The sequence below is a fragment of a genome, unplaced genomic scaffold (genome assembly GCF_019419815.1).
Source record: "Pyrus x bretschneideri cultivar Hongxiangsu unplaced genomic scaffold, Pyrus_bretschneideri_v1 Contig14, whole genome shotgun sequence".
Classification (NCBI taxonomy): Eukaryota; Viridiplantae; Streptophyta; class Magnoliopsida; order Rosales; family Rosaceae; genus Pyrus; species Pyrus x bretschneideri.
Window position 1 is genome coordinate 900,737 of NW_025999435.1, and position 20,206 is coordinate 920,942.

Genomic DNA, 20,206 nt, shown 5'->3' on the forward strand with positions numbered 1-20,206 from the left:
ACACTCACCGACCGCGAACTCGATTCGTACTCGGCCCATCTGCATTTGACTTTTTCCAAATAAAACTCCGGAAGAGAAAAAGGAAAGCAAAAGCCACTCATCAGACTTAATTTCTTTCTCTCTACAAAAACAAACAACAATTTGGAATTGGATTTTCCAGGAAATCGCTTAACATAACAGTGCTTCTTGATTTGTCTTAATCGCACAAGCAGAAATTCGGAAACAAAAAGGAAAGACAAAATAAAAAAATAAGGAGAGTAAGAAAGATACATCGAACTTTCTCGGCGTTGTTGTATTTTGTCCCCATTTCCTCGCCGTTCTTATCCTTCTCTGCTTCGGCTTCTCTGTCTATATAAATCGATTTGGTTGCGTGAGAAAAACATTTCTGTTCTGCCCCTTTCGTTGTTCTGCTCCTCTCGCCGGTAAAGGTACGATTTTTATTTATTTTTTATTTTGTTTGAAGTATTTTCTTGGGTTGAATCTTGATATTCTTGATGGATGATTTCTGGGTTTTGGGTTTTTTGTTGTTTTGATTCATGGGTATTTATTTTTCCAATTTGTACATAACATGTACATGTGTTTAGAACTCTGTATGCATGTATATATGTATGTATGTGTCTGTGCATATATATAGGTGGATATTGTATCACTATTGTTTGATCGAATTGGAAGGATCGTTTTGCATTTGAAGCCAGATTGATTTAACCACTTAAGCAACAAGGGGTTATTTGTTTCTGGTGGCACTAGGTTAATGGACTAATTTTGTTGTAAAAGGGCCTGTTATTGGATCTTGTATTGTAATAATGAGGGTTTTCTATATCGCAATTTAATTAAATTAAAGAGAAAAACCCCTTTCTCGCATACAAAAGAACAGAAAAGCGTTCCTAGCAGTGCCAGGAATCAATTTATCCCAAAAGATTCTGTAACGTCATGACCCTAAGTTGGTAATAGCATTTCCCGGTAAACATGGTTCCAAGAGATGCGTTGAAACTGTCGATGTAGAAATCTGATATCGTAAATCACTGTTTTTGGAATGAGGTTTTGTTTTAAGGTAGCTCCGTTTCATTGGGTGGTGTAGGTGTCTTTCAGATTTTGTGTTTGATTTGGATGATTGGATCTAATTAGAATTTGCAAAGTGGAAAATGTATTTAAAAGTCGAGACCATAGACTGATGCTCGTTTACACATTGATGTTCTCCCATATGTAAAGGAACACGTTACACTTAATAACTTTTTTAGCATGCTGTCTTACAGTCTTACTTTATGATGTGGCTGCTTACATGACTTGTCTCACGTTTTACTCACACCCATCTGTTCTTTGTATGTGTAGCACATAGCGCGGATCCATTTCTGCAGAAGCATGGCCTCACACTCATTGGGGCAATCTACAGAAGGGAAAATGAGGAATTCTCAAAGGGGGAAGATGCCACTAATTGTGGACCTCAACTATCCAGCTCCTTCTGAGGACACGGTTCTAAATGCCAGATGTTCTTGGGACAATAGTCAACAAGTTCAGGATGAAATACATGGTCGGTCAGAAGCACAAGCTTCAAATGATTGTGAGGTTGTCGATGATGAAGTGGTCATAATTTCCCCAAGGGTATATGCTCAAGTATGAGTTTTGGATTTCTTCTATGATTCATTTCTTTATATCTTGCATTATTTCTTTACGAGCATACTTATTGATTCTTTTTCCTGCTACCAGGCCAAGAATAACTCCAGGAGAAACCTTGAGGTGAGAGATGGGCCTGCTACAAACACTGAAAGGCAAAATGGCCATACAGGTTAGGTTTCAAAGTGTCTTTTATTCTTAAATCATGCTTTTATACGGTTTGATTTGAGTAGAATTGATTATTTTTTTACACGTTTAGAAGATCCCCTTGTATGTGTGTGTCGTATTGTCCATAAACAAGAATTGTTGTGCTTTGAACCATGAATTTTCTTGTCTTTGTTTGCCTGTGATTGTGTGGCAACCTGATTTCCTCAAACATTAGTAATTTCTGTTAGTTCATCTAAAATCCAGTTTACTGAAGTTGTTTTTGATGTATATAGTAAGCTTTTGAAGATCCATTACTCTGCCATTATTCTGTATCTAAGCAATTCAGTATACCTTATTTTGCATTCTGATGCTTTTGGTTCTAATTTCTCAAGTTCGTTTCGTTTGACATCATCCATTCATGCTTTATGGTTCACTAGTTTTGAAATGGAATGGGGTAAAGAACAGATGAATTTTAGGAGTATAAATGAGTAAAGGATCGTCAACAAGGGCGTTCTGGTGCATTTTAGATTCTTATCCAAGACTTGTATCATTGTTTTTATGAACAGTTACACCACATAGAAAGCAATTAAATTTGGGTGTGCAGTTTTTTCCCCTCCTGGTTCACACATGATCTATTTAATTTTCATCAATATTTGAAGTAATTATTTCAAAGTGAACTTAGTGATTCTTGTGATTGTTTACATCAAAACCCTGAACCTTATCTGATACTTGTGATTCTCTGTTAAATTTTTAATTTATTAGTGCCACTTTTTAAAAGGCATATCCTTTACACGCGCGCGTGCGCGCACACACACTTGTGTAATAAAGGAGGTCTTGAGCCTTGCTTTATTCTGCTCTGTTAAAGTTTTTTTGGGCATCTCCATTACTTGAAGTCTCTTACATTTTCATATTTAATCATCAGATGTGCCACCTCAGTTACCTCTACCTCTACTTCCTCTTCATTGCCACAAGCGTAGAAGAACTTTACGAAATCAAGCAGTTTTGAATTGGGAGCATCATTTTAGCTTGGAAGACAATGACGAAAACAAGGTGATACGACAGTTTCCTTTCATGATATATCCTCATGTGGGAATTTATGTTTTTAATCTTTTTTCATTGGTGTTCTCATAAAAAAGTTGTCTAAATTTGTGTCACTATCTTCCTTTGTTCTTTGTTTTGTTTGTTGTTAGGTTGTTTTCTAGATATCTCTAAACTAACAGATATTTGTATGAAGTATAGAGCTCTGTTTATCAATTTGAGCATGATACTGAAAATATCCTTGGAAAATAAATTTTGGATAGAAGCTTGGGGGTGCTTCAGTTTTAAAACTGTAGTGATGACACAATCCTTAACGTAAATTTCAAAATAATTAGTCTTTAGAAAGTGTTAGAAGGCCTCATGATTCACTATTTTACTGAAGCGGAAGGTGTTAAAATTTGTTAGTAAATGTTCTTCGGAAAGTGTTAGTGAATAACCTCTAGAAAGTGTTAGAAAGAGTCAAGTTCTGTAGAAGTTCTACTTTTGATTAATTGGTTTCATGTGACCACTTATCCACACAAAGCTTGGTGAGTTGTTCAATAATTATAATGACAAACTCTGAGTTTAATAAAATTATCAGCCTTCATCAAGTTGCTAATTGTTTGTCAAAGTTTTATTGCTAAATCGATGAAGTTTTCTGCTGCAGATAAAGGAAGTGTCTATTCCAGAACTTCCTGAGAACACGCCACCCCCAGAGACACCATCCTTCAGCTGCCCAATATGCTTGGGCCCGTTGAGTGAAGAAACCTCAACAAAGTGTGGTCACATCTTCTGCAAGATGTGTATTGAAGCCTCAATAAAAGTTCAGCACAAATGCCCAACTTGTCGTAAAAGGCTTAGAAAGAAAGACACCATCAGGATATACCTGCCCACCAAATGATTGCGGGGTACATTTCTTTCTTTAACGAAGCTGATTATTATTCTGATCTTTTAACTTCGAATAGATGATTTTGTTGTAAAACACTTGGCGAACCTTATTTTTCAAATTTAGGGTTCTTTATGAGCAATTATGTTAAGCCATAGGCAGAAAATGAGGAAAGCCTTCCCCCTTCGTGGTTGTATTTGCATATTTGTCGGAGATGCTTGATCGTACGCTCCTAATTTTCATCTAGTATGGCTAATTGATTCCTCCCCGTTTCATGCAGGTGGCTAGGTATCACAGGGAAAGGGCAGTTTTGGTGAAGCTTGCACAACATCTATTGATTTTCCTGTACCCTATTAGGTTTGTCATTTCCTATGGGTCTTCTTCTTGTATTGGGGCTGCCTAGTTCTAGAATTTACAGGTTAACTAGCTCAGGCATATGTAAAGTTCAGACACTCTCACATCTGCGAAAACTGTAGTGCCGGGCTTCGTCGAAATAGTTCCTTCATGACCCTATTTTTTTGGTATTCGGTTAGCAGACGGCAGGCAGCACTGTACTGAACCATAATAGCAAGGAAATGTGTTGTCGACGCGGTGCTGCTTCTTGCTGTCTCTGTATTGGATTATAATTGGACACTGCTATTTTTTCCATTATGTTTTGTTTCGTCCATGTGCCTGATTTATTTGTTTCAAGGTTATGATTTTCGCAGTCTTTTAGCCACTAGCACTCCAAATTCCGTTTGGTCGCTGTTTTTTTTTTTTGTAACTAAATTGATCCCTGTGTTTACACAAGTCCTTGCGTTTAGAAAATGCTCGTGATACGCAAGTGCAGGAGCAACTATTCTTTTCGTTTTTTACTTCAAACCATGTGGCACCATCTGATTGGACGTGGGGCCCGAATACTTGTGCCACATCATGCCCAATCGAGCTACGTGACTGAACATTTAAACTCTATGCTAAAGAACTTGAGACAAAATGAAACAAAAATCGAATTTGAGAGGTAAGTTACAAAATTTAAATTTCTAAGGAGAAAATAAGAATAAATCGAGTTCTAGAGACATGATAAATAAACCGTATTATAATTTTATAATTTACCAATCTCAAATATTTTCTTTATTTTTGTTATAAAAATGGATGACTCACATGAAGAAATATGCAACACCCATCACTTTTTAATAGCCAACAAATGTTGAAGCTGTGTTGCCTACGTTCATATCTATTGGCATTAACATAGAAGATATAGTGTTCATATGTAAAGGCTTATCAGCTGACAAATATACAGATAGAGAGTAGAGAAGAAAGTACACAATCTCGTTTCCCTTGCTTTGTAAATCCATTTGATAATAAGAAAGATTACTACTGATCGTCCGATGACGTAGGCATACTTGTTGAACTTTGTAAATCTTACGTCTTATCTACTTTATATTCCACTGCACACATACAGGTGATTCACAACAATTTTCTCATTTTTGGACAATTTTTTATAAGGTATTCTTATTCACACAGTACTCAATTTTCTACCGAATCAAATGAATTTAGTAACATAGTAACAAAGGTGTTTGGGGAGGGAGAAAATTTGAATGTCGGGAACCAGCATTAGCAGCAAGATCAACCCTTTCCACGGCGGCGACGGCATCTTCATCCTCCTCTCTCTGTTTCACAAACACACCACCCTTCACCATTTGAAGCAAATTCACTCCGTCCTCGTCACCTCTGGCCTCTCACACAACTCTTTCTTCCTCGACCAACTTGTGACTACCATTGCAGCATCTCAGCCTACCCATCTCGCCTACGCTTCGCTACTCGTCGACCGCATCGAAGCACCCGTCACTCACCTATGGAACTCCATCATCAGAGCATTCTCTGCGAGTTCACAGCCTCGGAGGTCACTCCTTTTTTACTCAAAAATGCGCACGACTGGCGTTGCTCCGGACAAGCACACCTTCCCTTTGCTTCTCAAGTCATTTTCCAAGTTGAAAAACGAAAACCCATTTCAGTTTTACGCTCACATAGTCAAGTTTGGATTGAGTTCTGACCAATTTGTGAAGAATTCGTTGATATCTGTGTTTTCTGGTTGTGGGTGCTTAGAGTCTGCCTGCCAGGTGTTTGATGAAAGTACCCAGAAGGATGTGATTTCTTGGACTGCATTGATTGACGGGTATGTCAAAAATGATCGGGCTGTGGAAGCAATGAAGTGTTTTATGGAGATGAGATTGATGGGAATTAGAGTCGATGAGGTGACGATTGTTAGTGTTCTTTGTGCTGCCGGAATGGCTGGCGATATTTGGTTGGGACGCTGGCTTCATGGGTTCTATGTAGAAACAGGTAGAGTACAATGGGATGTCTACATTGGTAGCGCTCTTCTGGATATGTACATGAAGTGCGGCTACCATGACGATGCTCGTAAAGTTTTTAAAGAATTGCCAATTAAAAATGTAGTTTCTTGGAGTGCTTTGATAGCAGGTTATGTGCAATGTAAGAGATACAAAGATGCATTGCTAGTTTTGAAATACATGCTTTCAGAACATGTTAAACCTAACCAATTTACATTGACAAGTGTGCTTACCTCTTGTGCTGACTTAGGGGCACTGGATCAAGGAAGGTCGGTTCACGGTTATATATATAGGCATAAAATACAAGTGAACTCATTACTTGGAACGGCATTAGTAGACATGTACGCAAAATGTGGGTGCCTTGGTGAAGGTCTATCTGTTTTCCAAAAGTTGCCAACCAAGGATGTCTTTGCTTGGACTGCCGTAATTAGTGGTTTGGCAATGGGTGGTAATGCTTTAGACGCATTGAACTTCTTCTCGCGTATGTTACAGAGTGCTGTTCTACCTAATGAAGTTACTTTCATCGCTGTGCTTAGTGCTTGTTCTCATGGAGGTCTTGTAGACAAGGGATGTAAGCTTTTTGAATCGATGAAGGAGGTTTTTCATTTGGAGCCTAATGTAAATCACTACGGTTGCATGGTTGATTTACTTGGTAGGGCTGGGTACTTGGAGGAAGCACTAAAAGTTATCGAGGACATGCCAATGGTGCCTTCAGCTGGTGTATGGGGAGCTCTGCTCGGTGCCTGTATGATTCATAAGAATTTTAAACTAGGAGAACTTGTCGGAAATCATCTGATCAATCTACAGTCTGATCATAGCGGAAGATATGTACTTCTGGCAAACTTGTATTCGACATGGAATAAATGGGAAGCAGCTTCTGGCATAAGGAAGCTCATGAAAGGGAAACGCGTCGAGAAGATAACAGGGTGTAGCTGGATCGAAGTGAATGGTGCAGTTTTCGAGTTTACTGCATTCGACGAATCGCATTCTGAATCGGATGATATATATGTGATGTTGGACAACATGTTCTTCCAACTGAAACGGGCTGGTTATGTTCCAGATGCTAACCTATTTGGGTTTGACATTGATTAAAGTTGACGAGGGTGATCACTGGTCAGATTTGAACTTTTATTGCAGTCATAATTCAGTGCGAGTTTGATAAGATAAAAGAAAAGAAAAACTAAGGATAAAATCCCTAATACTAATTAAGATTACTAATTGAGGAGCAAAAATGCATGTGCGGGTTTTAAAGACCATTTAAGATGATTCTATTGCTTGAATACATGTAGTTTCATATTCAATTTAACCAAATAACGTTAAAACTATTTAAAATTCAATTTTATACACCATTATCATCCAAAAGATGAACCAAATAGCGTCGGACACATTTCTAAAGCTTCAATCATGCAAAGTTGAAATTAAATTACAAAACAATACCAAAGTTTTAACCAAAAGAAATGTAACAACATTACCATTCATTGTTCAAATGAAAACCCGACAAATTCAAGTATAGCCCTCACAAACTTGTACCTAGCTTATATAATATGAAATGGGACGAGTAATATGTCCTTGAGCAATTCGGGCTAGAAATCAGTTGAGTTTAAGTTGAAATTGGTGGGCAAAGCATCAACCCGATCGAACCAATACATCATTGTGTTGAAGTCAGTTTAGATTTGGACAGATTTTTACTTTATTCTAACTAGCCAGGTTGGGTTTGAAATCAGGTTGGCATGAGCACCACCAAGTTGATCTAACCCAAATTGCACCCCTATACTAGAAGAAAAACGTTGTCGCTTTCTTCTCATATCCAATAAACGTCAAAGTATGATTCTCTTCCCTCTTAATCTTTCTCCCCTTCCACTCTCTCTTATTTAAACGGCTACGACCAAACCACATCAACATTTTGTTTTGAATTTTTTATAAAGAGAAAAAGAAAAAGAAAAAATGAAAGTGTGAGAGGAGAAGAGGGAAGGAGATGAAAATATGAGGGGAGATAATCCTATTCCATAAACGTTGGACAACCCAGACATTGGAGTATTTATTTTCTTTCCTCTTATATCAATTCTTGAAGTTGGTGCTATCCACACACCTATTTTTACCTTTCACACATCCTTCTCAATTTCCGGTTGTTGGATCGAATGAACTGAAGATGGTTAATGAACAAAAATTAACAAGAGTGTGCGAGAGGTAAAAAAAAAAAGGTGCGTGAATAGCATTACCCTTCCTGAATGACATGGGGATTTAGCACCATCTCACAAGGCCCAGCCCAAGCCCAAATTGTTTGGGCTATCTGTGTCGATAGAAAAAAAGGAGGCCGATCCAAATGGGTCGTTAGAGAATCCAAATTCAAAAGTGCAGCAGAGCGTTATAAGGAATGCGCTGAAGAGCGGGAAGAAGAAAACAGCAAAGAAATGTCAAATGAGAAGACGCTGAAACGGAAACCAAAAAAGAAAATTCCCAAAAAAACTGTTCGAACAGAAAACGAAGCAATTAATTAATTAAATAAAAAAATAAAAAAGAAAGAGAAAGAGGAAGAGAAGAGAAGAGAAGAGGAGAGTGAGTGAGTGATTAAGCGTAAAGCTGTATGTAAACATTGATTTTGTTTCCTAAATAAGTTTTTGGGTTTTTGAATTCCAAGAAATAGTTTGCTCAATAAATTCAATTATCCCCCTTTCTTCCAGATTCACCGTTTCTCTCTCTACCTTGCCTTTCTCTCTCTACAGACCACAGGTATGCCTTCTTCTTCTTCTCTGTATTTGTTGGAGGATTTTGGATTCTGGGTTTTGATTTTATTCGCTGTTTATTTATTTTTTTATTTTATTCTCCAATTTATGTGTTTTTTGTTCTTCTGGGTTTTCTGAAATTTATGTGTTTTGTGCCATATGAGTCTGTTTAATGCATGGTTTAGGAAAGATTTGGCTTAAAAACGAGAGCAGTGGCGTTACAGCCGACCGTACTAAGTGGGATAAAACTTGGTTGTCGTAGTGTTCAATTTGAGGATACGAAAGTAAAATTGAAACCAGGGAATTTACTGTCTTTAACTTTTGAGTGCATTCTGATTAAATTTGTTAAAGAATTTTATGATTGTTTTTAATTAGAATTTGTTGTAATCTTTAAGATGTTTGAGACCCCTTTTCTGTATATTTTTTAAATGGTAATTTCGAAACGAGAAATTGAGCACCAAATCGAAGAACATAGTATGAACCGGAAAGAAAGCGAAAATCTGTTTATTTTAGATGAACTATCATGGGGAAATTTGGTGGTGAACTCAGAATTGGTCATCTTTCTTTTTTTTATTCGAGCGATATTCTTATTAGTATATGTTTTATGAACGTTAGGGTGTGAATTGAAGACTAGTGATATATCAGCCTGTTAGCATGAGTACACAAGGATCTAGTGCATATCGACAATGGAATCTAAGAGACGCTCAAAGGGGAGGCATGAGAGATTTGGACCTCAATTATCCGCCTCCTCGCGAGAACATGGCTCCGACTGGTCCATTGCGAATACAAGCTCAAGGAAGTGGACATTCTCAAGGACAAGCAATAACCGCTGCGCATCTTGTTGATGATGATGATGTTGTTGTAATATCACCAAGGAAATTTGAAGAAGTATGATTTTAGATTTGAAGTAGGATGAATTTTATCTTTAACATTACATCTTATACAAAAAACGCTTAGAGTTGATTTCAATTGTCTTGTGTGTGTGTGAATTAATTGTAGGCGAGAAATAATGCTCGAAGAAGTCAGTCTCGAAGAAATGGTAGAGTCATAGAAGGTTTTTCTGAAGGTGAGAATTCTTAATGGTTCTTTTATGCATATTTGCCGTGTGCTTACAATTCTTACATTATGCAAGCATAGAAAGTTCAGTGACAATTCACTGTTTCTTTACGTATATTTTAGATTTATGCCTTGTTCGGTATCTTGCTTCTGATATTTGTAAATTTTAGTTAGGGTTCATACACAGTTCCACAACAATGAATGATGTTTGATGTACCATCCAAAGTTCGTTATGTCTTATTTAAGTCTTCTTGGTTGCACTGACCTACTTATAATATACTATCGACAGAATTGACAAATTGGTGCCAACTTGGAGATCTTGGAGCTTTCAACTGGGAGCTTTCCTTCAATTTCGATTTCATCAACAAAGCAGAGGATACTGTAAGAAGCGTCCCTAAGTTATTACGATGCTATTTCCTTGATTTCTTATATAATCCTTTTGTTGTCTTTACTTAGTGCAGCATATTGACTACTTGTGCTGGACATATCCGATGAATTCTCGTTTTTAAGAGCTCATGTTGATGTTATGAGTTCTATTATCTAACCATCAGATTGGTTTAAGTTTCTGGAACTAACCTTGGAAGTTTCCGATGGCAGATACCTAGTGTTTCGGTGACTCCAATAGCGCCCCAGACCCAGAATGTGCCCCTGCCAGAGGCACCTACCTTTACTTGTGCAATATGCATGGGCCAGTTGATTGAAGAAACGTCAACAAAGTGTGGTCACATCTTCTGCAAGGTGTGCATTGACACAGCCATAGCTACTCAACACAAATGCCCTACCTGCAGGCATAAACTTAGAAAGCGAGACACCATCAGGGTCTACCTTCCAAGTAGCGGTTAAATGGATTTTTTACCTCCTAGCAGCGGAATTTTATAGGTGGTGGTGTAACTGTTCTTGTTTTTCTCAGTTTTGGTACTAATTCTCATTGACCAAAATGATTATTTCATAATCTCGCTCTTTCTCTCTCTCTCTCTCTCTAGTTTTTTACTGCATCAAACTAGAAGCTTTCTCTGCATATTTGTTGATTTATTCCATCCAAATGTTTGATATTTATTGAAGGTGACCACGTTCCTAATTTAGTCTAATCCATATAACCCTCGCTTTATCTTCGCGCAGGAAAAGGTCTGTATTCTTAGGCATTGCTAGTTGATCTGACAGACTCACACAGCGGTTCAGCTGCCCAAAGGTTGCGAATCTTAGGTTTCCAGTCGAAGACATTGGTTTTTCAAGTCTCCACAGTTTCCGTTTTGAGCTTTCCTTCGATAGTTGTATGGATTTATTCAGTTGTTCCGCTGCTGGGATGGTTTCGGTTTAAGATTTAGTTTCGAAAACAGGCTTAGATGTTGTTATCCTTAGCTTCTTACATTTTGTTACAGGCAGAAGAACTGGGAAGGCTGCCACTGGTGGTTGTGGTCTTCCAACATTTTTTGTAACAACGTAATTTGGCCGTCGGTATAAATGGAAGTTTTGACAACAAATATTTTTTACCTGGTTTGCGCATGTTGAGACTAGACTTGTCAATGAATCGGATTTTGAACGAATACAATATCCAAGTTACTCAACTGACAATAGTAGAGTATGTTTCTCTCTCCTATATTTTGGATGCTATAACGTTGGTGTTGAAGTCAATCATGTAATTTAAGTAATAAAATTTTCAAATTATAGTGCGTCATTAACATGGGTTAACATCCTAAATTTGACTATTTAACGGCATTTTAAAAAAAATGTAGCCTTCAAGAAGTGCTTAAGTTTAAAACTTCTGTGATGTGGTTTAAATGAATTTAGTATACACTATCTTTACCATGCTTAAAAGTGCTTAAGTTTGAATCCTCTGTGACTTAGATAAATTTAAATTACGAAGAAGGAAATAATTTGAATCTGGAACGTAGTAGGTTGAAAGAGAATATGTATTTTTTATACACATATCCAATAAATATAATGAAGCCCAACTTTCTAGTATCCGGCCCAATTTCTTAAGCCCATAATTTGCGGCGTCCCTTTTTTTTTTTTTTTCGGTTAATATCCGCAGCTTTTCAATTTTGCAATTACTCTTCTCAAATTTTGAATTTCGCAGCTCCATTTCTGTGCACGCAGAGGGCGGGAGCGAGAGCGAGAGAGAAGAAGATGGAAGATCCAATTTCTTCTTCAGAACCCTCGACCTTATCACCCTTCGGAGGTCTCTCTCTCTCTCTCTCTCTCTCTCTCTCTCTCTCTTCCTTTTTGTTTATTTTCTGAATTATTGTGGTTTAATTTGGTAGACAAGTGAGAGAGCTGGAAGAGGTTCTCGACCAAGATAATATCTCAGAATTAAATCCTTCAGAGTCTCAAGATGTACTCAGAGACTGCGGCCTCCTCCTCCAGGTTTTCTCGAAATTTTGCCCACTTTTTCGTCCAATTTGCTACCATTCTTCGAATTTCCCTCACCCTCCTTATAATTCTGCAGCGCAGACTTGAACAGATAGTGTCGGAATGTTCAGATGTCGGTCTCTTAGAGGATCAAGATTATGGTAATTAACCCTTAATCTCTCTGTGTTTGTGTTAAATTTTATTGGGCAGTCAATTTTCGTAAGTGGGTTTGTGACATTTGATACTGTAACTTACTGCACAATGTGATTTGTCCAATTTTTTGGTAGAAGCGTACTTGGGACGTTTCGAGCAGGAGCTCAACTCTGTGCAGGCTGAGAGCACCAAGGTCTCCAATGAAATCGAGGGTCTTATTCAAACGCACGAGGAAGGTGAAGATTCGGTGTGATGTTGCACGCCAATGTGCATTGAGACTTTTTGTATGGTGTTTTCTTTGTTTATTACTTTTTTTGACCTTTTTTTTTGTATATGCAGATTTTCATCAACTTGATATTGATCTTGCGCAGTTGAAGTGTTCATTGGATTTTGTTGCAAAAAAGGTTGGGTTCTGTGGATGAAACATTATTAATGCTTTGATTCAGTCTTTGGTTGTATGACAAGTTGTGCCAGTCCATTTGGTTGATACAAATGAGTTTGAATGGAGATCTATAATTTGTTTTTCCTCGTGAGTCTGTGGATATACATGTTGAATTGGATTACAATTATCATACTGTATGATATTGTTATTTAGCTCTTTATTGAAATACTATGTGTAATCCTTTTTAACCAGTGTTCCAGTTGTGCAAAGTTCCCAGATTTCTGTGTTGTAACTTGTAGGCCTTTACGCTTTCTGTGATATCTTGTTGATTCTCTCTTAGTCCCTTTCTTTTTCTCACTTTTTCTCAACTAATCCTGCTTATGTATACGATATCTTTCTTCCCACAATTTGCGAAATTTTGAATCTATTTGGAAATCACATATGAAGTCTCTCAAGAGAATATCTGTGTCTCATTTGCAGGATCTGGAGAAAGAAAAGCGGGATGCAGATGTAAATTACATTAAAAACAGGAAAGATCAGTTGGATCAAATGAAGGTGAATCCAGACAAATTCGAGGTTTCATTAACCATCTTATAATATCATTCTGTTTACTTCTAGGGTGCTTAGATTATTATACATACGGACTTTTTGCGATTGTGTCTTGATTGTTATGTAAGGAGTTGGTTTATTTGACAAATTTCCATTACCCTTTCACCATTTTAAGATGTTATGTGTTTAACTTGCAGGTACTTGAACTTGAAAACCAGATTGAGAAGAGCAGTAAAATTTTGAAGTCTTTACAGGATTTAGAATGTGAATTTAAATGGTAACTTGCCACTCTGTCCTTGCTTACCTTGCATTATGTGTGGTGTTTTTATTTTATGATGATATAGTTATGAACTATTCTTTTATATCTTAGTTGATTTGTTTAATTGATGTAGGCTTGATGACACAGAAAAGATTGAGGATGAATTTACAGGTCTTAAGGTCATTTCTTTTGGGGAAAACTGTATTCGGTTGTCACTTAGGACATACATTCCAAAGCAAGAAGAACTTTTGCCCCAACAAAAAATTGCCGATGCCATTGAGCCTTCTCATGTGAATCATGAGCTACTTATTGAACTTCTGGAGGGGACTCTGGATTTAAGGAACGTTGAGGTATCGCAACATGAGATTATCTCGACTTATTTTCTTCATGAGTATTGTTTTTCAATAGCGTTTATAATTAGAGGCATTACTTTAACATCAAAGCAATTATAGGTCTTAATAATGTTAAAAATTTTTTGAGAAAGCTAATCATGCTTGATCCATTATAATGAACCTTGTAAGCATGAAGTATATCTTGAGTTTTAAACTTTTAAAAAAGTCAACCACTTTGCTTTCACTAGTTGTTTGTGTGGTCAACATCTTGTCAATTGTTTTTGTGAAATTTTGCGGACCAATTTTTCTGCAGACATAGGATTTACAAGAGTTTCCCAGTATCTTATCTCTTGTAAGATATGCCCTTCCACTATACAACAATTTTGTATATTAGGAGTTTTGCCCTAGTTTGTACATAAAAACCAGCCATCGGTTCATTGTGTATCACCTTTTCTACACTTTTTGAGGGTGGTATACCTGTATTTGATATAAGGGCTACATCCTGGTCGATCTTTTAAGTGAATTGCTAATGCTCTTGGGTTTAATATAGGCATTATACTATAGATCTTTTAAATGTATTGCTAATGCTCCTTAATTTGTACAGATTTTTCCAAATGATGTGTACATAAATGATATTCTTGATGCTGCAAAGTCTTTGAGGTTTGTTTAGTATCTGTCTTATGATTTTGTAACATTTCATTGTTTCATTCTTGTTGTCATGGTTTATGTGTCTGTTGTTTCTCTTTTCGCTATTGCAATTGTTAGTGTTTCAATAATTAAATGGCATGTAGTAATTACAGATCATATAAAGATATCTTGATGGTTAGACGGGAAAATAAAGTATCAGATATTATCATGAACAGGGTTTTCCAATTCAGGACCTGGCAGACAGCTGACACTATGGAGCTGATCACGATTCACAACACACACACACACACCCTTACATTGCCGAGACATATTCTTGAACAGATTTCTCTTTCTATACGTTTTAATTGATTTAGTCTTTGATAACATATATATTTGTCTTAAGCGTGTTCTCTTTTCATAGCAAATGACTGGATAGTAGTTGCTGCCTTAGCTATCTTGATATACTTGTTGCATTGACTCTTATTTATCTGCTGTACATGGAAATGAAAATGTAAGGTTTATTTAAATATTTGTCTTAGTAAGTATAAATATAAGACAACCTTATATCTATTTACTTTCCCACCAGAAGGTGAGGTTTTGTAAAACAAAATTAACCAGCATGTTATTTGATACAAATCATGAAATCCACTTTGCAGTAAATCTTCATTGCAGTGGTTTGTAACAAAAGTGCAAGATAGAATTGTTCTATGCACCATGAGGCGACTAGTGGTAAAAAATGCAAATAAATCAAGGTGAGACTAATTCCTTAACAATTTTGTCCATGTATGTTTTATGCTCTAAATAGTGTCCGACATAATTCAATTCAATGTTTTCACTGATTTTTTGTAATAATGTTTTGTAATGTTTTTGTTCTTCTCTCTAGTTTGTTTTCAAAGTCAAATGAGATAGGAGAGGGAGATGAGGGAGTTAATAAAGCTGTTTTAAAAATTAAAAGTGAAGAAATCCAAATTGTTTTTAGCTTTACAAATGATTATATCTGTTCTTTTTAGCTCGCCTTTCTCTTTCCTTAATTAAGACAATATTAGCCAGAGAGTAGTAAATCTTCAAATGTTTTGACACAAACATTATTCCATGCAGACACTCGTTGGAGTACTTGGATAGAGATGAGACAATAGTGGTTCATGTGGTTGGAGAAGTTGATGCATTCATTAAGGTTCCACAAGGTTGGCCATTGCTAAGTTCTCCACTGAAACTGATATATCTCAAGAGCTCTGATCAACATTCAAAGGGAATTTCTTTAAGTTTTCTGTGCAAAGTTGAGGTCAGTGTACGGCTCCTTATCTCTCATATTAGGTCCCTGTGTCCTTCTGGTACGTGTAAGTTTCATCCAGGAGTTTCTTATTAAGTTAACTTCAATTTTGTTATAATATGTATGCCCACCTTTGAGTTATCTGCATCTCGGACCGCAAAGTAGTCAAAACAGTTGAAATTGTGGATTCATTTTTAAGCAGGTAAAACCCAAAATGTGCAAGTAGTATGTGTTAAAAAAAATGTAAACAACAAAAATAAGAAGACATGTACAACAGATAAGGTAGAATACAGAAATGTTGAGTTCATCGTTTACAATGCTGTTGCATTTTGACTCTGGGTAAATTTGAGTAACTTCATCAAATTGAGGGGAGTTGCAACTTGCAAGCATGCCTAGTGAGATTAAACAACAACAACAAAGCCTTGTCCCACTAAGTGGAGTCGGCTGTATGAATCCTAGAATGCCGTTGAGCCCGGTGTTGTGCCTAGTCTTTCGTTAGCTCCAAGAACTTCATGTCTTTTCTTAGATTAAGCTTTAGAAAATTTTAGTTTTCTTTGGAATAATTGGAAGCTTATATAAAAAGTATATGAAAGCATAAACTATATTTACATAAAAACAAGTTAACAGATTTCCCACAAGTTTTATCATATTTTTCATACGGAAGAAAGGTCGTGTATTCTTCTTATTGTCTCTACTATCGTCGGATCTATGCATTTTCTCTAGTTTTGCATTGTGCTTTCTAGTGTTCTTTTTTGGTTCGTAGCGTCATCTCTGATGGTTTTGATGATTTAGGAACTGGCGAATTCCTTGGGTGTGCAAATTCGGCAGAGCCTATCAAGTTTTGTGGACGCAATTGCAAAAGTACTTGTCGAGCAGATGCGCGTACAACTCCATGCTGAGACTTCTCATAAATGACTTGTATTCTTATCAGACATGTAGTCAATTCTGGGACTTCAACATTTTAGTATTGTCTTTGTGTGTCCAAAATTGTCCTCAACTTATTTGGGATAAATAGGATATGACGCTTTACCGCAGGGGCGAAAGGCATGCACCATGGTGCGTGTTCGATCCTCATCGATTCCCTTCTCCCTAACAATTAACCATTTAATCCACTCATGCCATTGTTTGTCATAACAAATGTTTTAAGTAACAGAAAAAATAAATAGACATAGAAGGTAATTTGTTTCAGGTAACAAATGTTCATGCAGCTTCAACAAATAACATTACACAGGAAAGGATTTAACTATTAGTACATGAAACGTACACAGAACCAATCGAGAAAAGTGAAGAATTCCTGGATCGACGGAAATGGATGAACAACAAAACACAACATCATTAGCGTCGAAAAGCATTGCGCTCACTTGCTTCAGGCCTGCCTTGCAAATAATGTGTTCGGCGACGTACACTCTCCTCAATTGTTGAGCTTCCACCCTTCTCGGCACCATAAACACTAGTTTGCACAGCATCCAAGAAATTCCTACCACCGGAGTTGCCAGCCCGTGTGGCTTCCTGGGCATCATTCTCCGCAGCCTTTTTCAGTCGTTTCCATCTTTGCTCTTCATGCAACTCAGCATCCATTTGCATCTCCTTTAGCCTAGCAGCTCGCTCTTCTTCTGAAAGTTTAGGAGCACCATTCCTACGCTTATAATGTGGTTCATTCCGACCTTTCACGGAATATTTTTCTACGTCCGAACTGTCAATTTTCCCCTTGACAACCCCTTGCCCATCCTCTCTGGCAACTTTTATGGAGTGATTCTTCTCACCCCTATGTGCTCTGTCACGTGACACATCTTCAAAATCTGAATGCTTAACATGGTTCTTCTCACTTCGACGAGCTCTTCTACCCGATTCATCTTCAGAATCTGAATTCTTAACATGGTTCTTCTCACTTTGACGTGTTTTGTAAAGTGATTCATCTTCGGAATCTGAATGATTAACACGCTTCTTCTCACTTCGATGTGCTCTGTAACGTGATTCATGTTCAAAATCTGAACGCCTAACTGGGTTCTTCTCACTTCGACCTGCTCTGTAATGTGATTCGTCTTTTGCATCTAAATGTTTAACATGGTTCTTCTCACTTCGCCATGCTCTGTCACGTGATTCATCTGCGGAATCTGAATGCCTAACAGGGTTCTTCTCATTCCGACGTCCTTTGTCATGTGATTCATCTTCTGAATCTGAATGCTTTGCATGATTCTCACTTCTACGTGCTATTTTACGTGATCCATCTTCGGAATCTGAATTATTAGCATACTTTGATATCTTGCGATGACTACTCTTCCTCCTTTCCACTTCAACAGTGTCATTTTCTGAATTGGATGCTTGTTTGGATGATGAGTGCTTGCGGTGCTTGGATGTGTGATGGCGCTTCTTACGAGGTTCCTTCTTGTCATCTTCTTGCTCCGAGGGCTTCTTTGCATCTACCTTTTATTGCAAAAAATAAAAATATGGTCAGCATAAACATACCAGCTGTAAATAAAATCTGGTGTTAAAAGGCCGTGACATTTTTTTCCCTTATTTCAAGGTTTCAAACATTGTAGCTTGAATGTTTCTCTTAAACAAATCATAAGCATCCGTAAAACCCTGATAAACATAGCAAAAGACACAAAATGGGCACAGTAATAAATTGCTAGTGTTTGCTGGGGTGAAACGCATGCCCTGTGAACAGATAATCTTCTCAAGTAAAAAAATTGGAAACAACAAAGACTTGTAGACCTACCAAGAGCATAATCCAAAGGACAAAAATGACTTCCTCTGAATAGAAGGCTAGCTATAGTGATGTAGAACCAGTATCGGATTCTAGGGTTTTGTAATTAGAAGGCAGAAAAGAGAGGTAGGAAAAGAAGAATTAGTAGGAGAAGATCGCAGGAAGAGAAAAGGCTGCTTGCTTAATCATTCAAACCAGTCTATATTGAGTTACAAAGCCCCTTTTTATAATAATCTAACCACATAGCACAATAGGACAGTAATCGTAATCCCACTCGAAAAAGTAATGTAATCATAATCCTAGATGAAATAGTGGGCCACACATGCAACCAATCCCACATCAAACATCAAGCACGGAAGCATGGTGTTCTATTAAACCCGATAACTCGGACACGACACGTACAATGTTGCATTAAACCTGGTAACTTGGGCATGGCACAAACCCATAGGACCCACAATCAAAACCCACTCTGATACCATGTCAGATATTCAGAGAGACGGGCCAATGGCCCTCCCTAACTACCCTGATACTATCCCAACTTAACCATATATTGTTAGGTGTTACGTTTTATCACAAAAGACCTCGATGTTAGTAGGGGTAGAACCAATACACTTACATATTGTATTTACATTCTCTCTCTTAGGCCCTAAAACCTCAGCATCGAACCAAAATAGCATTGACGACTAAATTTTACATCTACAGTTTTGTTGTTTGTATTGAGAGAGGCAGAATTTTATGTAATTTGGACACTTTCAAATCATCAATTCATTTATAATTACTTTGTCTAACATAATAACTAATCTAATCTATTGTTGGTTAGAAAAGAAAAGAAAACTACTGGTAAAAATAAAAATTAGAACTTACAGATTTGCGAATCATGGCCATCTGGACAGGATTGTTTTTAATACGAGAAAGGGCTTCCTGCTCGCGCTGCCGGATCATAAGCAAAGGATCCGAGTGGAGCTTCCTCCAAGCGTCGTTGGCAGATTGGGGCTTTTCTTCAAAGAGAGCTCCCGGCGCGGTTGGCTGCTGCTCCTGAATCAGTAGTCACAGACGAACAAAGGATCAATAGAGAACGCGACTATGTAATTGCGGTGCATTACAGAAGATAGATGCATACAATTGGGAACTTAAAGACTTGAAATATCATTATACCTTGGCGGGGGCGGACGTAGAGGAGGAAGGCGGGTCTTCGGGCTTGGGTAAGTTAAAAGCATCGGAGCCGCCAGGGCGCCCAACGGACAATCCGGAATCGTATAAGAACTCTAATCGCTCTTGCTTTCTGCAATTAACAATCAATCGCAGTTGATTAGAGAATTAACTCGGGCAATTAAAAAAAAAAAAAAAACAAAAACCCTAACCCTAAAAGAAAACTGAAAGAAGGAAGAAAGAGAATGGAATTGCTTACGGGACGAGGCCGGCTTGCACCTGGAGAAGGCGGAACTCGGAACGCTCGCGCTCCTCGACGATCTGTTTGCGGAGCTCGTCCAACTTCTTGTCTTCGGCGTCGCGCTTCTGCTCCGCCTTCCAGACGTTCTCGATGTTCCGAAGGCTGCCTGTGTGCCATCCCTTCTTGTTCAAGAATTTCAACGCCATTCTTCTTCTGCAGGGGAGGAGGAGGCGGCGGCTGATTCAATTTCTTTGAAATGATAAAATTTCTAACTCCCACACTCGCAATCAATCTTTCTTGTGCCTCACCCTTCTCGTTGCCGTATGTGTTTTGGAGAAGATATAGATCTTTTTATTTTTTCCAGAACCCCGGTTATTATTGTTCCAAATTTGTATTTGGCCCTATGATGAATGAAATT

General features: G+C 37.6%; 5 protein-coding genes across 8 annotated transcripts; 4 read left to right on the forward strand and 1 right to left on the reverse strand.

The window, feature by feature from the left end:
* Positions 1-80: 80 nt before the first annotated feature.
* Positions 81-4,322, forward strand: LOC125475180 (LON peptidase N-terminal domain and RING finger protein 2-like). Of its 2 annotated transcripts, none has more exons than XM_048579581.1 (6): positions 81-428; positions 1,330-1,599; positions 1,705-1,783; positions 2,681-2,808; positions 3,443-3,683; positions 3,942-4,322. In XM_048579581.1, exons 2-5 carry the CDS (start codon positions 1,360-1,362, stop codon positions 3,674-3,676), a joined length of 681 nt encoding a protein of 226 aa, XP_048435538.1. In that variant the 5' UTR covers positions 81-428; positions 1,330-1,359; the 3' UTR covers positions 3,677-3,683; positions 3,942-4,322. The 2 variants fall into 2 exon arrangements, with proteins under 2 accessions (XP_048435538.1, XP_048435537.1); XM_048579580.1 differs by having other exon boundaries at positions 84-428; positions 1,330-1,611.
* Positions 4,323-5,140: 818 nt separating this feature from the next.
* On the forward strand, positions 5,141-7,122 carry LOC125475179 (pentatricopeptide repeat-containing protein At1g50270). Its single transcript, XM_048579579.1, has 2 exons — positions 5,141-6,133; positions 6,242-7,122. Exons 1-2 carry the CDS (start codon positions 5,239-5,241, stop codon positions 7,081-7,083), a joined length of 1,737 nt encoding a protein of 578 aa, XP_048435536.1. The 5' UTR covers positions 5,141-5,238; the 3' UTR covers positions 7,084-7,122.
* An 894-nt stretch (positions 7,123-8,016) lies between these two features.
* On the forward strand, positions 8,017-11,288 carry LOC125475181 (E3 ubiquitin-protein ligase RNF4-like). Of its 3 annotated transcripts, none has more exons than XR_007256562.1 (6): positions 8,017-8,721; positions 9,330-9,602; positions 9,714-9,780; positions 10,060-10,151; positions 10,368-10,685; positions 10,890-11,287. XR_007256562.1 is itself a non-coding variant. In XM_048579583.1 (6 exons), the coding sequence occupies exons 2-5, from the start codon at positions 9,369-9,371 to the stop codon at positions 10,611-10,613; spliced, it is 639 nt and encodes a 212-aa protein (XP_048435540.1). In that variant the 5' UTR covers positions 8,018-8,721; positions 9,330-9,368; the 3' UTR covers positions 10,614-10,649; positions 10,890-11,286. The 3 variants fall into 3 exon arrangements, 2 of the variants coding, with proteins under 2 accessions (XP_048435539.1, XP_048435540.1); XM_048579583.1 differs by having other exon boundaries at positions 8,018-8,721; positions 10,368-10,649; positions 10,890-11,286; XM_048579582.1 differs by having other exon boundaries at positions 10,368-11,288.
* A 494-nt stretch (positions 11,289-11,782) lies between these two features.
* On the forward strand, positions 11,783-16,765 carry LOC125475290 (the record flags this gene model as incomplete). Its single annotated transcript, XM_048579999.1, has 12 exons — positions 11,783-11,949; positions 12,032-12,134; positions 12,217-12,280; positions 12,407-12,508; positions 12,612-12,676; positions 13,135-13,230; positions 13,401-13,480; positions 13,596-13,812; positions 14,399-14,454; positions 15,078-15,173; positions 15,520-15,703; positions 16,484-16,765. Coding segments are annotated over 12 exons (1,353 nt in total), but the record flags the coding sequence as incomplete, so codon positions are not given.
* A 66-nt stretch (positions 16,766-16,831) lies between these two features.
* LOC125475291 (pre-mRNA-splicing factor CWC25 homolog) lies at positions 16,832-20,166 on the reverse strand. Its single transcript, XM_048580000.1, has 4 exons — positions 19,807-20,166; positions 19,554-19,680; positions 19,263-19,433; positions 16,832-18,115 (listed from the first exon to the last, which is right to left on the reverse strand). The coding sequence occupies exons 1-4, from the start codon at positions 19,992-19,994 to the stop codon at positions 17,027-17,029; spliced, it is 1,575 nt and encodes a 524-aa protein (XP_048435957.1). The 5' UTR covers positions 19,995-20,166; the 3' UTR covers positions 16,832-17,026.
* Positions 20,167-20,206: the final 40 nt, after the last annotated feature.